Source organism: Astyanax mexicanus, chromosome 11, assembly GCF_023375975.1.
Source record: "Astyanax mexicanus isolate ESR-SI-001 chromosome 11, AstMex3_surface, whole genome shotgun sequence".
Taxonomy (NCBI): domain Eukaryota; kingdom Metazoa; phylum Chordata; class Actinopteri; order Characiformes; family Acestrorhamphidae; genus Astyanax; species Astyanax mexicanus.
In genome coordinates, this window is record NC_064418.1 from 28,497,647 (window position 1) to 28,510,776 (window position 13,130).

General features: G+C 37.4%; 1 protein-coding gene across 1 annotated transcript in view; it reads left to right on the forward strand.

Moving 5' to 3' along the window:
* The first annotated feature begins 623 nt into the window (after window positions 1-623).
* Window positions 624-13,130, forward strand: part of gtf2f2b (general transcription factor IIF, polypeptide 2b) — a 29,944-nt gene continuing 17,437 nt past the window's right edge. The window contains exons 1-4 of the mRNA XM_007251722.4: window positions 624-743; window positions 911-984; window positions 1,093-1,111; window positions 3,348-3,492. Coding sequence (XP_007251784.2) covers window positions 675-743; window positions 911-984; window positions 1,093-1,111; window positions 3,348-3,492 — 307 coding nt within the window. The 5' untranslated portion in view covers window positions 624-674. The remainder of the gene's footprint in view (window positions 744-910; window positions 985-1,092; window positions 1,112-3,347; window positions 3,493-13,130) is intronic.

Here is a 13,130-nt window from a genome sequence, read left to right on the forward strand (position 1 = left end):
GTGTGATCTATTTTACAGCTGATCAAAACCCAAAAATCAGTGTCTCAGAAAATTTGAATAGTATATAAGACCAACTGTGACTTTTAGCAGTGTGGGCAGTGATTTTGTACTAAAGTCAAAACATTTGTTTTTAAATGCTATTTTGATGAACACTCCCCAAATCTTTTTTTTTTTTTTTTTAATATTTGCAGAAATAGTACTAAATATTTTTTTTAATACTTTTTATGCTGCATGACTTTATTTCTCTAAAAGTAATTCAGATTACTTGTTGCATGTTCTCAGATTCAGTGGCAGATAGTTCCAGATAAAATATACTATTACAGTCTGAAAGGTATGGATGGATTATTTTATAATACAGACTGAGGATAACAGGCTCCATATCTATAATATAATTTAAAATGCATATTTTGTCATACTGCTCACCCTTTCTTATATTTCATACATTAAATTTGCCTGTTAATACAGTATATACACCATATGTGTGTGTGTGTGTTTTTTAATCTGTGCTTTACATATAAAATACCTTCATATTGTAGTTAATAAAAGAACAATCTCTCTCATGTTCACAGCATTTGGAGTCATTATATGTAGTTCTGCAGAGCTGCCGCTAGGTGGGGGTATAAGCTGCTCTCTGGCGCTTATAGCTGGTCCAGTGTTGGAGGTGAGAGGCAGCCATGTCTAATAAAGGCCAAGATATCGATTTAACAAGAGCCAAACAAAATACCGGCGTGTGGCTGGTAAAGGTTCGTAATATACTCGTGTACAAAGAGATTATTTGTTGGATAATTTAGATTTATTTGATATTTGACGGCTCGTGTAGTTAGTTATTCTAAATACAGCTACAAAAGGCTGTATCTTAAATATAACTACAGTGTGTAATATTTACTTTGGCCTTTTCATCTTTTACAAGGTTCCCAAGTATCTGTCTCAGCAATGGGGGAAAGCAAGCGGACGAGGAGAAGTTGGCAAACTTAAAATAGCTAAGTAATTCCAATCCCCACCATATCATGTCTACTGTACCCTTACCTTAATCACCTTAGAACATTTTTAAAGTCGTTTATCTAATTAGCTTTTGTGTCATTTCTCCTCAAGGAACCAAGGAAAAACAGTGGTAAGGCCTGCTGTTTAAAATAACATGTGGCACATACAATAGCTAAAGCCTGATTGTGTCACATTTTTTACAATTATTTCTGAGCTGTGTCCTGTGTATTTGTTTGTGTAAGTTTGAACGTTTTTTATAAACTGTGTAACTGAATGTTTTTTTCATGTACAAACACTGTAACTGCTATACTGTTTGTACTGAACTCACAGTAATTGTACTTATTTGCTATTTTTTGCACTTCACCTGTCAGACCTTCTGTCAGAAATTCTAATCTTCACTGCTGAAACTGGAATAAAGGCAGATGTTGCCATGTGGGTCAGCCAGACCTCCTTTTGTACCAGTTTTCTCCAGTTTCCAAGAGTCTTTTGAAGGTGTAGGAATACCTCACCATTCTCTGGCTTCATCTGTAATTTCTCTAAACAAAAGACTCCTAATTTTAGGATGTACAGAGCGAATGCACTGTGTGTTGTGTAAATGCTGCAGTAGAGAGTGCAGTAACATGACCTGTTCCAATATTGCTTTACTACACACAAAAGATGAACACAGTGATATTTGAGAAGTGAAATGAATTTTATAGTCTTTACAGAAAGTGTGCAATAATTCCTTACACACACAATTATGCAGGTGCACCCTAACAGAAAAATTACATCAGTATTTAGTAGCTCCTCCTTTTGGATAAATAACAGCATTTAAATGCTTCCTATAGCTCCCAATGAGAGTCTGGCTTCTGGTTGAAGGTATTTTGGACCATTCTTCTTTACAAAACATCTCCAGTTCAGTCAGGTTTGATGAACTGCCTGCTTTAAATCACACCACAGGTTTATTACATTATTTTTTTCAATAATATTCAGGTCTGTGGACTGAGATAACATTGTACCTCTCCATAAATGCGTTAGTAGATTTAGAGCAGTGTTTAGGGTCATTGTCTTGTTGAAGTATCCAGCCCTGGTGCAACTTCAACTTTCTCACTGATTCTTGAACATTGTTCTCATGAATCTGATGATATTGACTGGAATCCTGCGAACCTTTTAAGAACCATCTTGTGTTTCCACTGCTCAAAGGAGTCACTCACTATGTATGTAATTGTGGGCGTAAACAGAAGTCGAGGGACGAGTTTAAAAACACCTTTTGCTGTTGTCCTCAGTGGACCACTGTTGATTCATTTTCATTCATTTAGCTGCTTCTGCTGCTCTTAGCTGTGAATGGAGGTGAGGTTTGTAACCAAATTTGCCCCAGAGACGCTTCAGCGCCTCGCCCTCTGGCCGCTTGCATCACAGGTTTGCTGGTTCCAGACCAGCAAGATTGTGGGGCCAGAACGGAACTGGCTTTTCTGGCCCAGAACCTGTGATTTTGTGGTGGAAACACAAAGAACCGTTCGGGAACCTGTCACCAGCACCGGCACCATGCTGGTAGGAAAGCGTCTTATGACTGTTCTCACCATCCTTCTCCTTTGCTTATCTGAGATTCTTGTTGTTCTCCCACTTCAGGCCTAAACTAGAACTGTGCCTTTGGCCTTCTATTTCCTCACTATGTTCCTCACAGTGGAAACTGACAGCTGAAATCTCTGACATAGCTTTTTTTATCCTTTCCCTAAACCATAATATGAAACAATCTTTGTTTTCAGGTCATTTGAAAGTTGTTTTGAGGCTCCCATCTGACCACTCCTCAGAGAAGATGCAAACCCTTTCTTATAATTGGATTCACTTGTGTATGTAGGTCAAGGGTCAATGAGCTTACCAAACAAACCTAGCTAGTTACTTTTTGTAAATCCTATAAACTTAATTTTACTCCTCAAATATCACTGTGTTCGTCTGCAATATGTTTATATTTAACTGAAATTGCTGATCCGAACAACCAATGATTTTATGAAGGAAAATTGTGAAAATGATCAGGGGTGCCCAAACTTTTTCATACCACTGTATATATAAAAATATAGTTTTAGCTACCTATAAAACATTGTATTCATGAACAAGTGGGTTATATAACACAGCTGAGGTAAACTAAATGGCTTTAAAAAGAGGGAAAAAAATCCAGAGCATGGCTCTAGAGCACTCCAGTTTGCCACATGATGTCACCATTGATTTACAGCGTAGGAGTAGACTATTGAAACAATAATTTAACACGTTATGCTTTGTAAAATGTATTTGAGTGCACTGTAGCACAGACATCCCAAACTAGCTGAATAGCATTTGAAGAAGTTTTTTTTTTTCTTAAATTTTTTTCATTTTTTTTGTTTTTGTTTTAGGTATCGTTCAATCTGAATGAGGAGCTGACCTTGGTTGAGAGTTCTGGGGAGAAGGCCTCATCAGTGCGAGCCCCCCGAGAACATCCCTTCACCATGCAGTCTGTGGGGGGCCAGGTTTTGGCAGTCTTTACTGAGAGCTCCTCAAGTAAGTGTCGAGTTCAAACCTTTTGATAGAAGGAATGTGTTTCAGTCTGTTTTACTGCCAAAAAAAACAGATTTTATTTTATTAATTTTATATATATATATATATATATATATATATTTTTTTTTTTTTACTGTAACAAATAGTACACATAATAATACATAGATATATGACTATATCAGGTTGTAACAGTGTTTGCTTGTTTTCTTTCCCTGATTTTTCTTCATATCCCCCTGATATTACATACCTACCTTGTCAGAGGTGCCTACACAGTAGGTGAATCTTCTTGCTGGTTGGTCTTCTGCTCGTTGGCATTGTATTGAACAGCAGGGGAGCCTTGAAGGCACACTCGCATGTGTCAGAAGGCTGAGGTTCGACACAAAACATTGTTGGCCTCCATTGTTCTCAACTCCAAGGACTCCTAAAGCCTTAGGAATGCATCTCTCCATCTACAGTTTGCTGTTTCTGGTTAAAAGCACTGCTTTAACTTGCACAGAAAAGAAACTCCTTTTAGAAAATTGAACTTGCTTGAACCATTTGTTTACTGCCTAGTCTGTAGGGGATGGGGTTTGACGCAAGCCTGATCACTTCCTTTGTAGCCGGTTTTGTCCCTTTAATGGAAACAGGCGAGTTTGCGTGGTTAATGCACCACACTACGCACCACATTCCTGTTTTTGCTTTGGCAAAAATATCTTGGATATTGTAAAACACTGACGTATTAATGTGGGATTGAGAATTGGCGTGGGTCGCATTTTAAGCTTAAATATTAAATATCCCCATTAGTGCCTGAATTTAACGCCAACGAATTGTTGAATTTCTGTTGTACTTTTCGATGCTTTTGTTCCCATCGCATATGATATTTTTTTTTTTCCCGCTGTCTGCCTCGCTCTTGCAAGCCGCAGGTATTGATTAAGTGGTTGCTAAGCAACAGGTTGGCCACAGAAGTTGGCAATGAATAGAGGCTCTACAGTGCAGTTAAAAGCTTTCTCTGGGCGATGGGGGTGGAAAGGGAGGGGAAAATCTTTTCTAAGCAAGTTATGAATTGAGATAGTTCAAGGTGAAAAGCACTCCATCAAATGCTACAGCGTAAACACTCAGAGTCGCCAAACACTCTAAGAATTTCCCCCCAGAATCTGCAGATAAATGCTGCTTCACTGTAATGGAAGCAAACAGTTTGCCCAAGTTTTCTGGTACAAAATGGAAACTACACTGAAATCTAACGTCGAAAAATATAATCATTTTTTATTGTTGCAATACATGGAGCTCTTCCCTCAGGCTGCGGCACGATTGAATGAATACAATTGACTTAAATGGAGTCGAATGGAGTTAAAGCAGCATAAATGCAGCCTATTTTTCTACTATCGTGCTGATTTAGCCATCACCGTTTTACTGGCTCTGATGCATTAAAGTGGGTTCCATGGAGATGTGAAATGCCATGAATGTTAAATACTATCTCCCTGAAATGGTTGTCTAATAGCATCAGCATTTCTTTGGCAGGAGAAATGTTTCATTACTATGTCACCAGCTTGTACTGTTGCCATGCAGTCTCAGTTTACATAACCCCTTGGCCTCCACGTACTAAGTATTTCTATTTATTATGATCTCCTCTTATCATGTGGGTGTAAAAAGCTGAAACAGATGCTTGATTTAGAGACTTTACTCAAGATGTTGACCCATTGCCTTTCAAGGGCTGGAATACACTTTAAATAATGTTCTCATTTCAGTAAGAGTACATTCACATACACTACATAAACCATTAGTGTTGTCAGTAATCTGATCATCGTTACATGAACTTGGGTAATGAGATAATGGAAAGACTTTTAAGAATTTATAGTAGTAAAGTAGGTCAGTATTAGGATTTTTGCTTAGCAACCAGCCAATAATCTCACAGTGGCATAAACAATATGTAAAACCCAAACTTCACATCATGTTTGCTAAAGTGCCTAACTGCAGTTTGAGAAGATTATTAAAATCATTCTATTTTAGTGTATCGTTCCTAAAGTGATTTGTCGCTGTGGTAAATGCTGCTTGTGTTTCTGGGTACCATGATCTGTTTTCATGCATGCACTGAGAAATCCGAGAATACTTTGGTAAAGTGTATACATGAACTGAAATAACAAATTACCCAATCCCTGGTCATTTGAACACTTTTTACCACCAAAACTGGGAAGCTAAAAAAAAACTTGCATGCTCCCTCCGATACATATGAAGTCAGCCACCTCCTCTTTTCAAACTGCTGCTGATGCATCATCACTGGGCTTGCTGTGCACCCGGAGGAAAGAGCAGTGACCCAGCTTTAACATATTACTTCAACAGCTAACAGACGCCAACAGCGCTGACCAACGTCACGCTAGAAGTAATGAGGGGAGAGAGCGCCATCTACCCACCCTCCAGAGAGAGCAAAGCCAGTTCTGCTTCCTCGGACTCTGGCTGAACCTTTATGGTTTTCTTAAAGGTGTCCTTCTGCTAAAATCCACTTTTTCTTCTTCTTTTGTGAAATACAATAGGTCTCTCTGAATTGTATATGTATGCTGCATATGAAACTGTTCCTCAACCTCCATCGTCTGCATAGCCTCATAGCATTTCCCACCTTGGTTAACAGCGTTAGGAACAGCATGGCAGTTCTTTCCTGTGTTATTTGTGCAAATAACACATCAGTGTTATATGCCTTGCCCTGTAATTTAGAGCTAAGGAACAAATGGTAAGACTTTGTCTATGGAACACCACCAGTGAAGTACAATTCCGATAGTTAGGTGTGTATATTTAGAACAGTTCAGTTTACACTAGTTAAAAATAAAAATCCACCCCAGGGTTTTGTTCCAACTGCTCTCAGTGGATTTTTACTTTATGGATCTAGACTACCCATCTCTGTGTGAGTAACTAGGTTTACATAGGATCTCTGGTGGATTTCATGTTTTATAAAGACTCTTTAAGGCTTGAACTGCACTTAGCAGGGCATCGCACAGGTTGTAAAGCAGAGGTTGGCAATTAAGTTTGGCAGCGGGCCCGATATTTTTCAAGTCATTATGTGGTGGGCCACAAGTAAAATGAAGTGTAGTAGGATGGAGTGCTACAAACAAGTACGGTAGCTCTCCAGTCTAGAGGGTTGTTGAAAAACAGTTCATCTTAAAGTAGGTAAACCCAAAAGAAGGAAAAAAATAAGTAAATAGACACATCGCTCCTCACACGGGATTAAACCTGAGTCGTCAGAGTTGTGGTCCAATACACTACAGCTGCCCCAGCTAGTAAATTGGGACACTGCCAGGAAAACGTTATAAGGAGATTGGGAGCCCAAGAATGAGCGGAAAAACGAAAACGGGCGGACACTAAAGTCGAGCGCAACAGAGAGACAGGGGAGGAATATAAACAAATGCCAGAAAGACGTATTTTATGACATGACGTTACAAAGACATAAAACATTTCTAGATTTTGTCCGTCTCGCTGCCTCGCAGTGCTGTTAGCCAATCAGAGGCAATTTGTTTGCATGTATGAATATTCCCCCCTCCCACTTGTCCACCAGACTAAAGCAGTGTTATTCCAGATCAAGGGAGCACTTTTTTTCACAAAAAAAACAGCTCACATGGCATTCATTCATACTAGAGACCACAACTAGACATTTTAAAACGAATGGAAAAATGATGGAATGAGAACTTTAATCTTTGTTCTAAGAAATCATAATTGTTCCTGTTGTGTACATGATTAATGAAAAAATCTGATAACTTCAGAAATCAGTTTTTAATAGTCATATTATGAATTAAATATAAACGCACTCACTGTTTTTACAGTAAATTGTATACTATGTCTTGCTTGTTTTGTGGTAGTATTAAACGCAACACGTAGATGACAAACTATTTTAAAAGGGTATTTAGTTTTTTTTTTGTCAAAAAAAAAAAGGGTATTTAGTAATTGTAACCGTAGTTGCGATTGAAGCCTAAAAGACTTCCTGACAGATAAAGTCAACATTAAACAGAGTACAAACAAAGAAACTACTCTAACGTGTAACCTGGTAAATTATAATCAATTTCTATTGTTGAAATACACAAAGCTCTTGCTTTAGGCTACAGCGCAAATGATTGGCCTCAATGGAAAAATAGGCTGTATTTATGCTGCCATAATTATCATGCTGTTTTGGGATAAATTAAATTTAATGCCATTGTATACTCTTTTTCTGCCTGTTTTGTGGTTGTAGTAAATGCAACAGGTAGATGACAGGAACTGAATCAAATGGATGTTTTTTAACAGTGGTTGTGGTTGAAGTCTGACAGATTTGCTCATGGATAAATTCAGCATTAAACAGAGTGTGAACTAGGAAACAGGCAGGTGTAAATTTGGGAGGCCATTAAAAGAAGAGGCCAGAGAGAGCGAGCTTTTTCCTTCCTCTGAAGTGAGCAGGCTGTGTGGTTTAAGTGCGTGTGATAAGAGGGCGTTGGTGAATGGAAAGGCCGCAGAGACTTTAATAAGGTGTCAGTGTCAAAAGTGAGATTTGCCGCTTGTTAACAGCACAGGCTCTCTTGCAGTGACAGGTAGGCTGGAGAGTCAACTTACCTTGACTCACGTAGGCGCTTACAGCCTGTTGCTAGGTCAGACCGCAGAGAAAGCTGTATGCAGACACACACGCGCACACGCGCTTCCACATAGCCTTGGAATCACAATACTTATTTAAAAGGCCGGGTATTGAGAACGAGACCCAAGTCATAAATGATGCTGCGCACAGTAACACACATTTTCATCAGTGGCCTTAAATAGAACGTTGCTTTTCAGCTCATACAAAGGAGTCACGTGACCGTGATAATCATCGCTGAAGTTTTTTTTTTCCCTCACAGCAATATGTATTTTTTTTCCTCTCAATTATTCTGTGTTTGGAGAACAGCATGAGCCTGAAGCATGTTTAGAGAGGTAAACATGAGTCACAGTAGCTGATCAGAGACACTGTACCAGCATGTAGCCATTCTTAGTGGCAGCTCTGTGGCTCTGTTCATGCAGGTAGGGATAAAATCTTCCCATCGTGGTACAGTGCTCAGCCGTAAGTGCTTAAAAGTTAAGCTTCTTAACAATATGTTTCTTTAAATAACGTCATAAAACAATCTTTTTTTTTTGATGAGGAAAGTTTGGGACAATTGAAATGTAAATAACCTTTAACTCACTATTTTTGTTCTTGTCATATTTGATCAGTTAATACCAAAAAGGCTGAATAAATAACCATGAGCTTGTGTGACCTTGTCCACAGAGGGTATCCAGTCACACAAAATTATTTTTAATATTTTTTTCACTGAAAAGGTTTTTTTTTTTTTTTTTTTTTTTAAAGTGTACCTGGTCATTCTCAGAAACAACCTACAATTAAATATGAATGTGTGAAACTATAATTAATGTATAAAATGATAAAAGCAGGGGAAGTTATTTAACAGAAGATATACTTAGAACAAAATATAATCCTGCAGTTTTCATTCCATCGCCACATAGTTCAGTCTGATTGATAATGATTCATGATAACTTGCAACTTGCAAAAATGCATAACACAGTAAAAGATTCTGATAATTTTACAATATATGACTTTATTTTTAATTATTATTTATATACCATTTTGCACGACTGGGCTTTAATATAGGTTTGTAGACTTACTGTACTGCTAGGAGTACAAAGAATATAAAACACTACGGCTTTAAATTAAGGCTTTGATTATTATTTGGGTTTACTTTGTCACTTTTATATCTTCACTTCTATGTCTATTATTAAAAACACGAAACTTTATTCACCAACTGTTCTTAAGATGTTTCTAAAGAAATTTGTTAAAATCCACCTAGTTTTGTAGTTCTTACCAAAATTCTGACTTTCACCATTGTTTTCTATTTTGGATTCATTCAATGTATAAGCATAATGGGACTTATTAATATGAAAGAATGACTTCATATAAACTTTCTGACATTTCTTAAACACTAGTTTATAAAAAAAAATAATCTATTAAAGGTATTGGTGAATGAAGCTCTTGGTTCTTCAAGGAACCAAACGTGTTTTTTCTAGGGCATCTTTCAAAGAAGCATTTGAAGCTTGTGTATGTTTTTAGGAGTTGGGTAAGAAGAGCAGCAGTATCTTCAGCTTTCTGGCTGCTGAATCACTGAATGATATTATGGCTAGAACAGTCCGTCTCTGTGACTGCTGCGCTGCAATTAGGTTGAATCACTACAGGCGAGATTCAGGCGTTTTTGGATCACCTTGGTTGGATTTTTTTTTTTTTTTTTTTTTTTACAGCAGGCAGCATTTCATTTGCTTCTGTCTAAAAGTTTCTTCATTAACATCTCTGTGGAACAGCTATGGATTCCACTAAAACCAAGCAGAGCAAGGTTTAACAAGTGTGAAGTGGGTAGTTCGGTTGCTTTTGGAGTGCGTTCCATTATCTTTGAGGGCTTGCGTGTTTCACACCATTCTCTTCTCACCCATCTACCACTGCACATTATTAACGCAGAACACGGATTGTGGTGTCCGTTGCAGTCTCTTTCTTTGTTTTCTACATCTTGTTAACATCACGGCATGTGATCTGTTTAAGATTCTAATGCCTCTGGTGTTAACAGTGCTTAAAAATAATCAGCCTCTCTTGAGCTCTGAACCGTTTGAGAGTTTTGTGAGAATTCCAGCGTCAGTTTGTTTAGTACTGAGGCAAAAGAGAATTATCGTGATAGAAATCTGTCTCAACCATTCATAAAGACCAGGATATTGAATGTAATTCCTCTTCATAAAGGGATAATACACCACAGAATATAGTCATTCTTATCTATAGCAGGGATGGGTATCGCCACTGATTTACCCTGTTCAGGTTCGATTCCAATTCTTGAGGTCCCGATTTAATTCAATATTGATTAATTTAAGTAAATTTCAGTTATAATAAAAATTTTGTTTTAAATATAAAATGTTGAAATTTTACAAGGAACACTCAAACTTGCATTGTTAAAATATTATTGTTTATGTTATGAAGACTTAACATAAGTTTAGCTTAACCGGTGATTTGGCTAACTCGCTAAGCTAACTGTAACTTTACCCAGTCAGGTCTTACTTTCAATTAAGTACAGGTAAAAAAGACATCACTGTAAAACAACTTAAAACAGTGTTAAATGTACTTGTTTTATAAGCACATGCAGCAGTGAGTGGAAATACAGAAGAAAGTCATGCTTAACTGATCACCATGGTCTGAGGTCGGTGCTCGAAAAAAGGATGATTTTGCAAGATAAAATGTGAGACGTTAAAACCAAAAAACTACAAATATATGGGAAAAATTGACTTAATTCTAAGGATAGATCCTGGGTTTATATAAATCGATATCGCATGATTCAATTGAAGATAGAGTTAAATCGAAAAAAAAAAATTAAACACTCTTCTAATCTAATGTAATCTAGTATGTGGATAAAAGTATTGGGGCAGCTGCTCATTCATAGTTTTTTTTTTGGTGTGTGTTACAAGCGTGGTTGCATTACGCTATGTTGAATCCTGGAGGATCAAAACCCCCAACTCTTAAAAAAAAAAAAAATTACTGGATAAAACACTTTTCTACTGCTTCACACCTCAATGCTGGGGCAGCTTTATACCCCTTCAGCTCATGCCTCATGTGAATACAATAGGTTCATGTTTCTCTGCTCCAAAAAGTCCTATTCTATTGTCAATACTTTTCTACAGATACAAGATAATCAGTGTTTTGCACATATTGGTTAACAATGGGTGTAATTTAAAGAGGCTGAGTACATTTAACAGAGTGGTTGTCCACAAACATTTGGACAAGTAGTGTTTAATATGTATTACACTGTGTCTTTCTGAGCAGACTGCAGAGATTTATTCCTGGAAAAATCTCCCAGTAAGATATGATTGAAAAGTCTTAAGAGGCTTCAAATTAGAGTTAATTATAGAGAACTCTTAAACACTGCACATGCATTTCACCCGAGTGTCCTGTCAGCGTTTCCTGGAATGGAGCTTTAATTAAATTTGTTCTGACTCTGTGACTCCATGTCCCACACGTGTTGACGGTACAGCTGGCGATATGGTAAAATATAGTATCACAGCATTTAAAGACATTTTTTACACACATATACACGGGTGTTTTGACACACAAACAGAATGCATCAGCAGTTGCAGATTCTTAAATGTAATTCAAAAACAGTCTCATGCATAGCACAGTGATTTTCATTGATATTCAGATTTTTGCTGCACACCATCTAATTCCTCAAGATTTAAACACTAGGGGTGTTGATGTATCGAAGTATGACAATGTTTAATTTATTTTATTTTTGCATTTATGTCATACCTAATTTTTTACATTATCAAACGAACTTTAATATCAAACAAATATAATAAGCCCTTTTAAATTTTATATTTCTTTATTAGGGAAAGAAAGGGGGGAAAAACTATTGAAATCAATCTAGCTCTTTCGGAAAAAGTGTTGGTCCCCCCATTAAATTAACTGTGATTAATCACACTTTTTGGAAATCTAAGGTAAATTTTACTAGCCACAACCAAGCCTTATTACTAAAAAAACATTGCTGACCAAAAAGTACAGAAAAGGCCATCTCACATTTGCCAAAAAACATTTTGATGCTCCCCCCCAAAAAAGTAGAACTTTTTGAAAGGTTTGTGTCCCATTTCATCTGACGTTAAGCTAACGATTTCAGAAACAGAACATCATACTGAATGTAAAACATGGTGGTGGTAGTGTGATGGGCTGGGGCTGCTTTGCTGCGCATTTATATCGTCAGCTTGTTGAGATGCGTTTTAAAATCATCAGCGTCCTGTCATTACTTTCACCGCGCTCCGCAAATTTATTTGGCTTTGATTTGGCGCCCCCTCTAGTGCAGCGCCTCTATGCGTCGCATAGGCTGCATACCCCCTTTTTGCGCCACTGGTGGCAGACACTGGTTTATTTTGTGTTGTGTTTAAACTCTGACCACTAGAGAACAATGTTGTACTTTGTTGTTAGATCCCACTGCTCTGATTGCATAGTTTTTTTTTTTACTTTGAGAGATTTCCCAAATTTGGACGATTGCAATAAAATGCAGTACGTACTGCATCACAGTATATTGCAATGTATTGACTTGTACCTCCTGTATCGTGAAGTGTATTGCATCGCCAAGTTCTCGCCCATTCACAGCCCTGCTTAACAAGCTTTTTGTGACAGAACGGGGGCATACAGTGCAGTGTTTTCTATGCACTGATTATATTCTTGATATGCTTAAAAAATCATATTGTGAACACAATAAGAAAATTTATCACAATATGATAAAATATCATATGGCCCACCTCTAGTTGACTGGGTGGATTGCAGATTATGCTATCTCTGATTAATTGTGTGTGTGTGTGTGTGTGTGTTTGTGTGTGTGTGTGTGTGTGTGTGTGTGTGTGTGTGTGTGTGTGTGTGTGTGTGTGTGTGTGTGTGTGTGAGTGTGTGGGCAAGGTAAACTAAATAGGCATTCAACAATGATATAATATGATACAGCATACAATTCTGAGACAAATTAAAAAATTCTAAACTCTCTGAAACAAGAGCTACCTGTTGCCTGGATCTACGATTTTGCATTTTGTGAATGGCCTGTGCTTCAGATGTGGGCTGTTGAGTTTCTTTGTATTGATTAAAACGACATGAATGCAAGTGAATTAATGAATTTTAC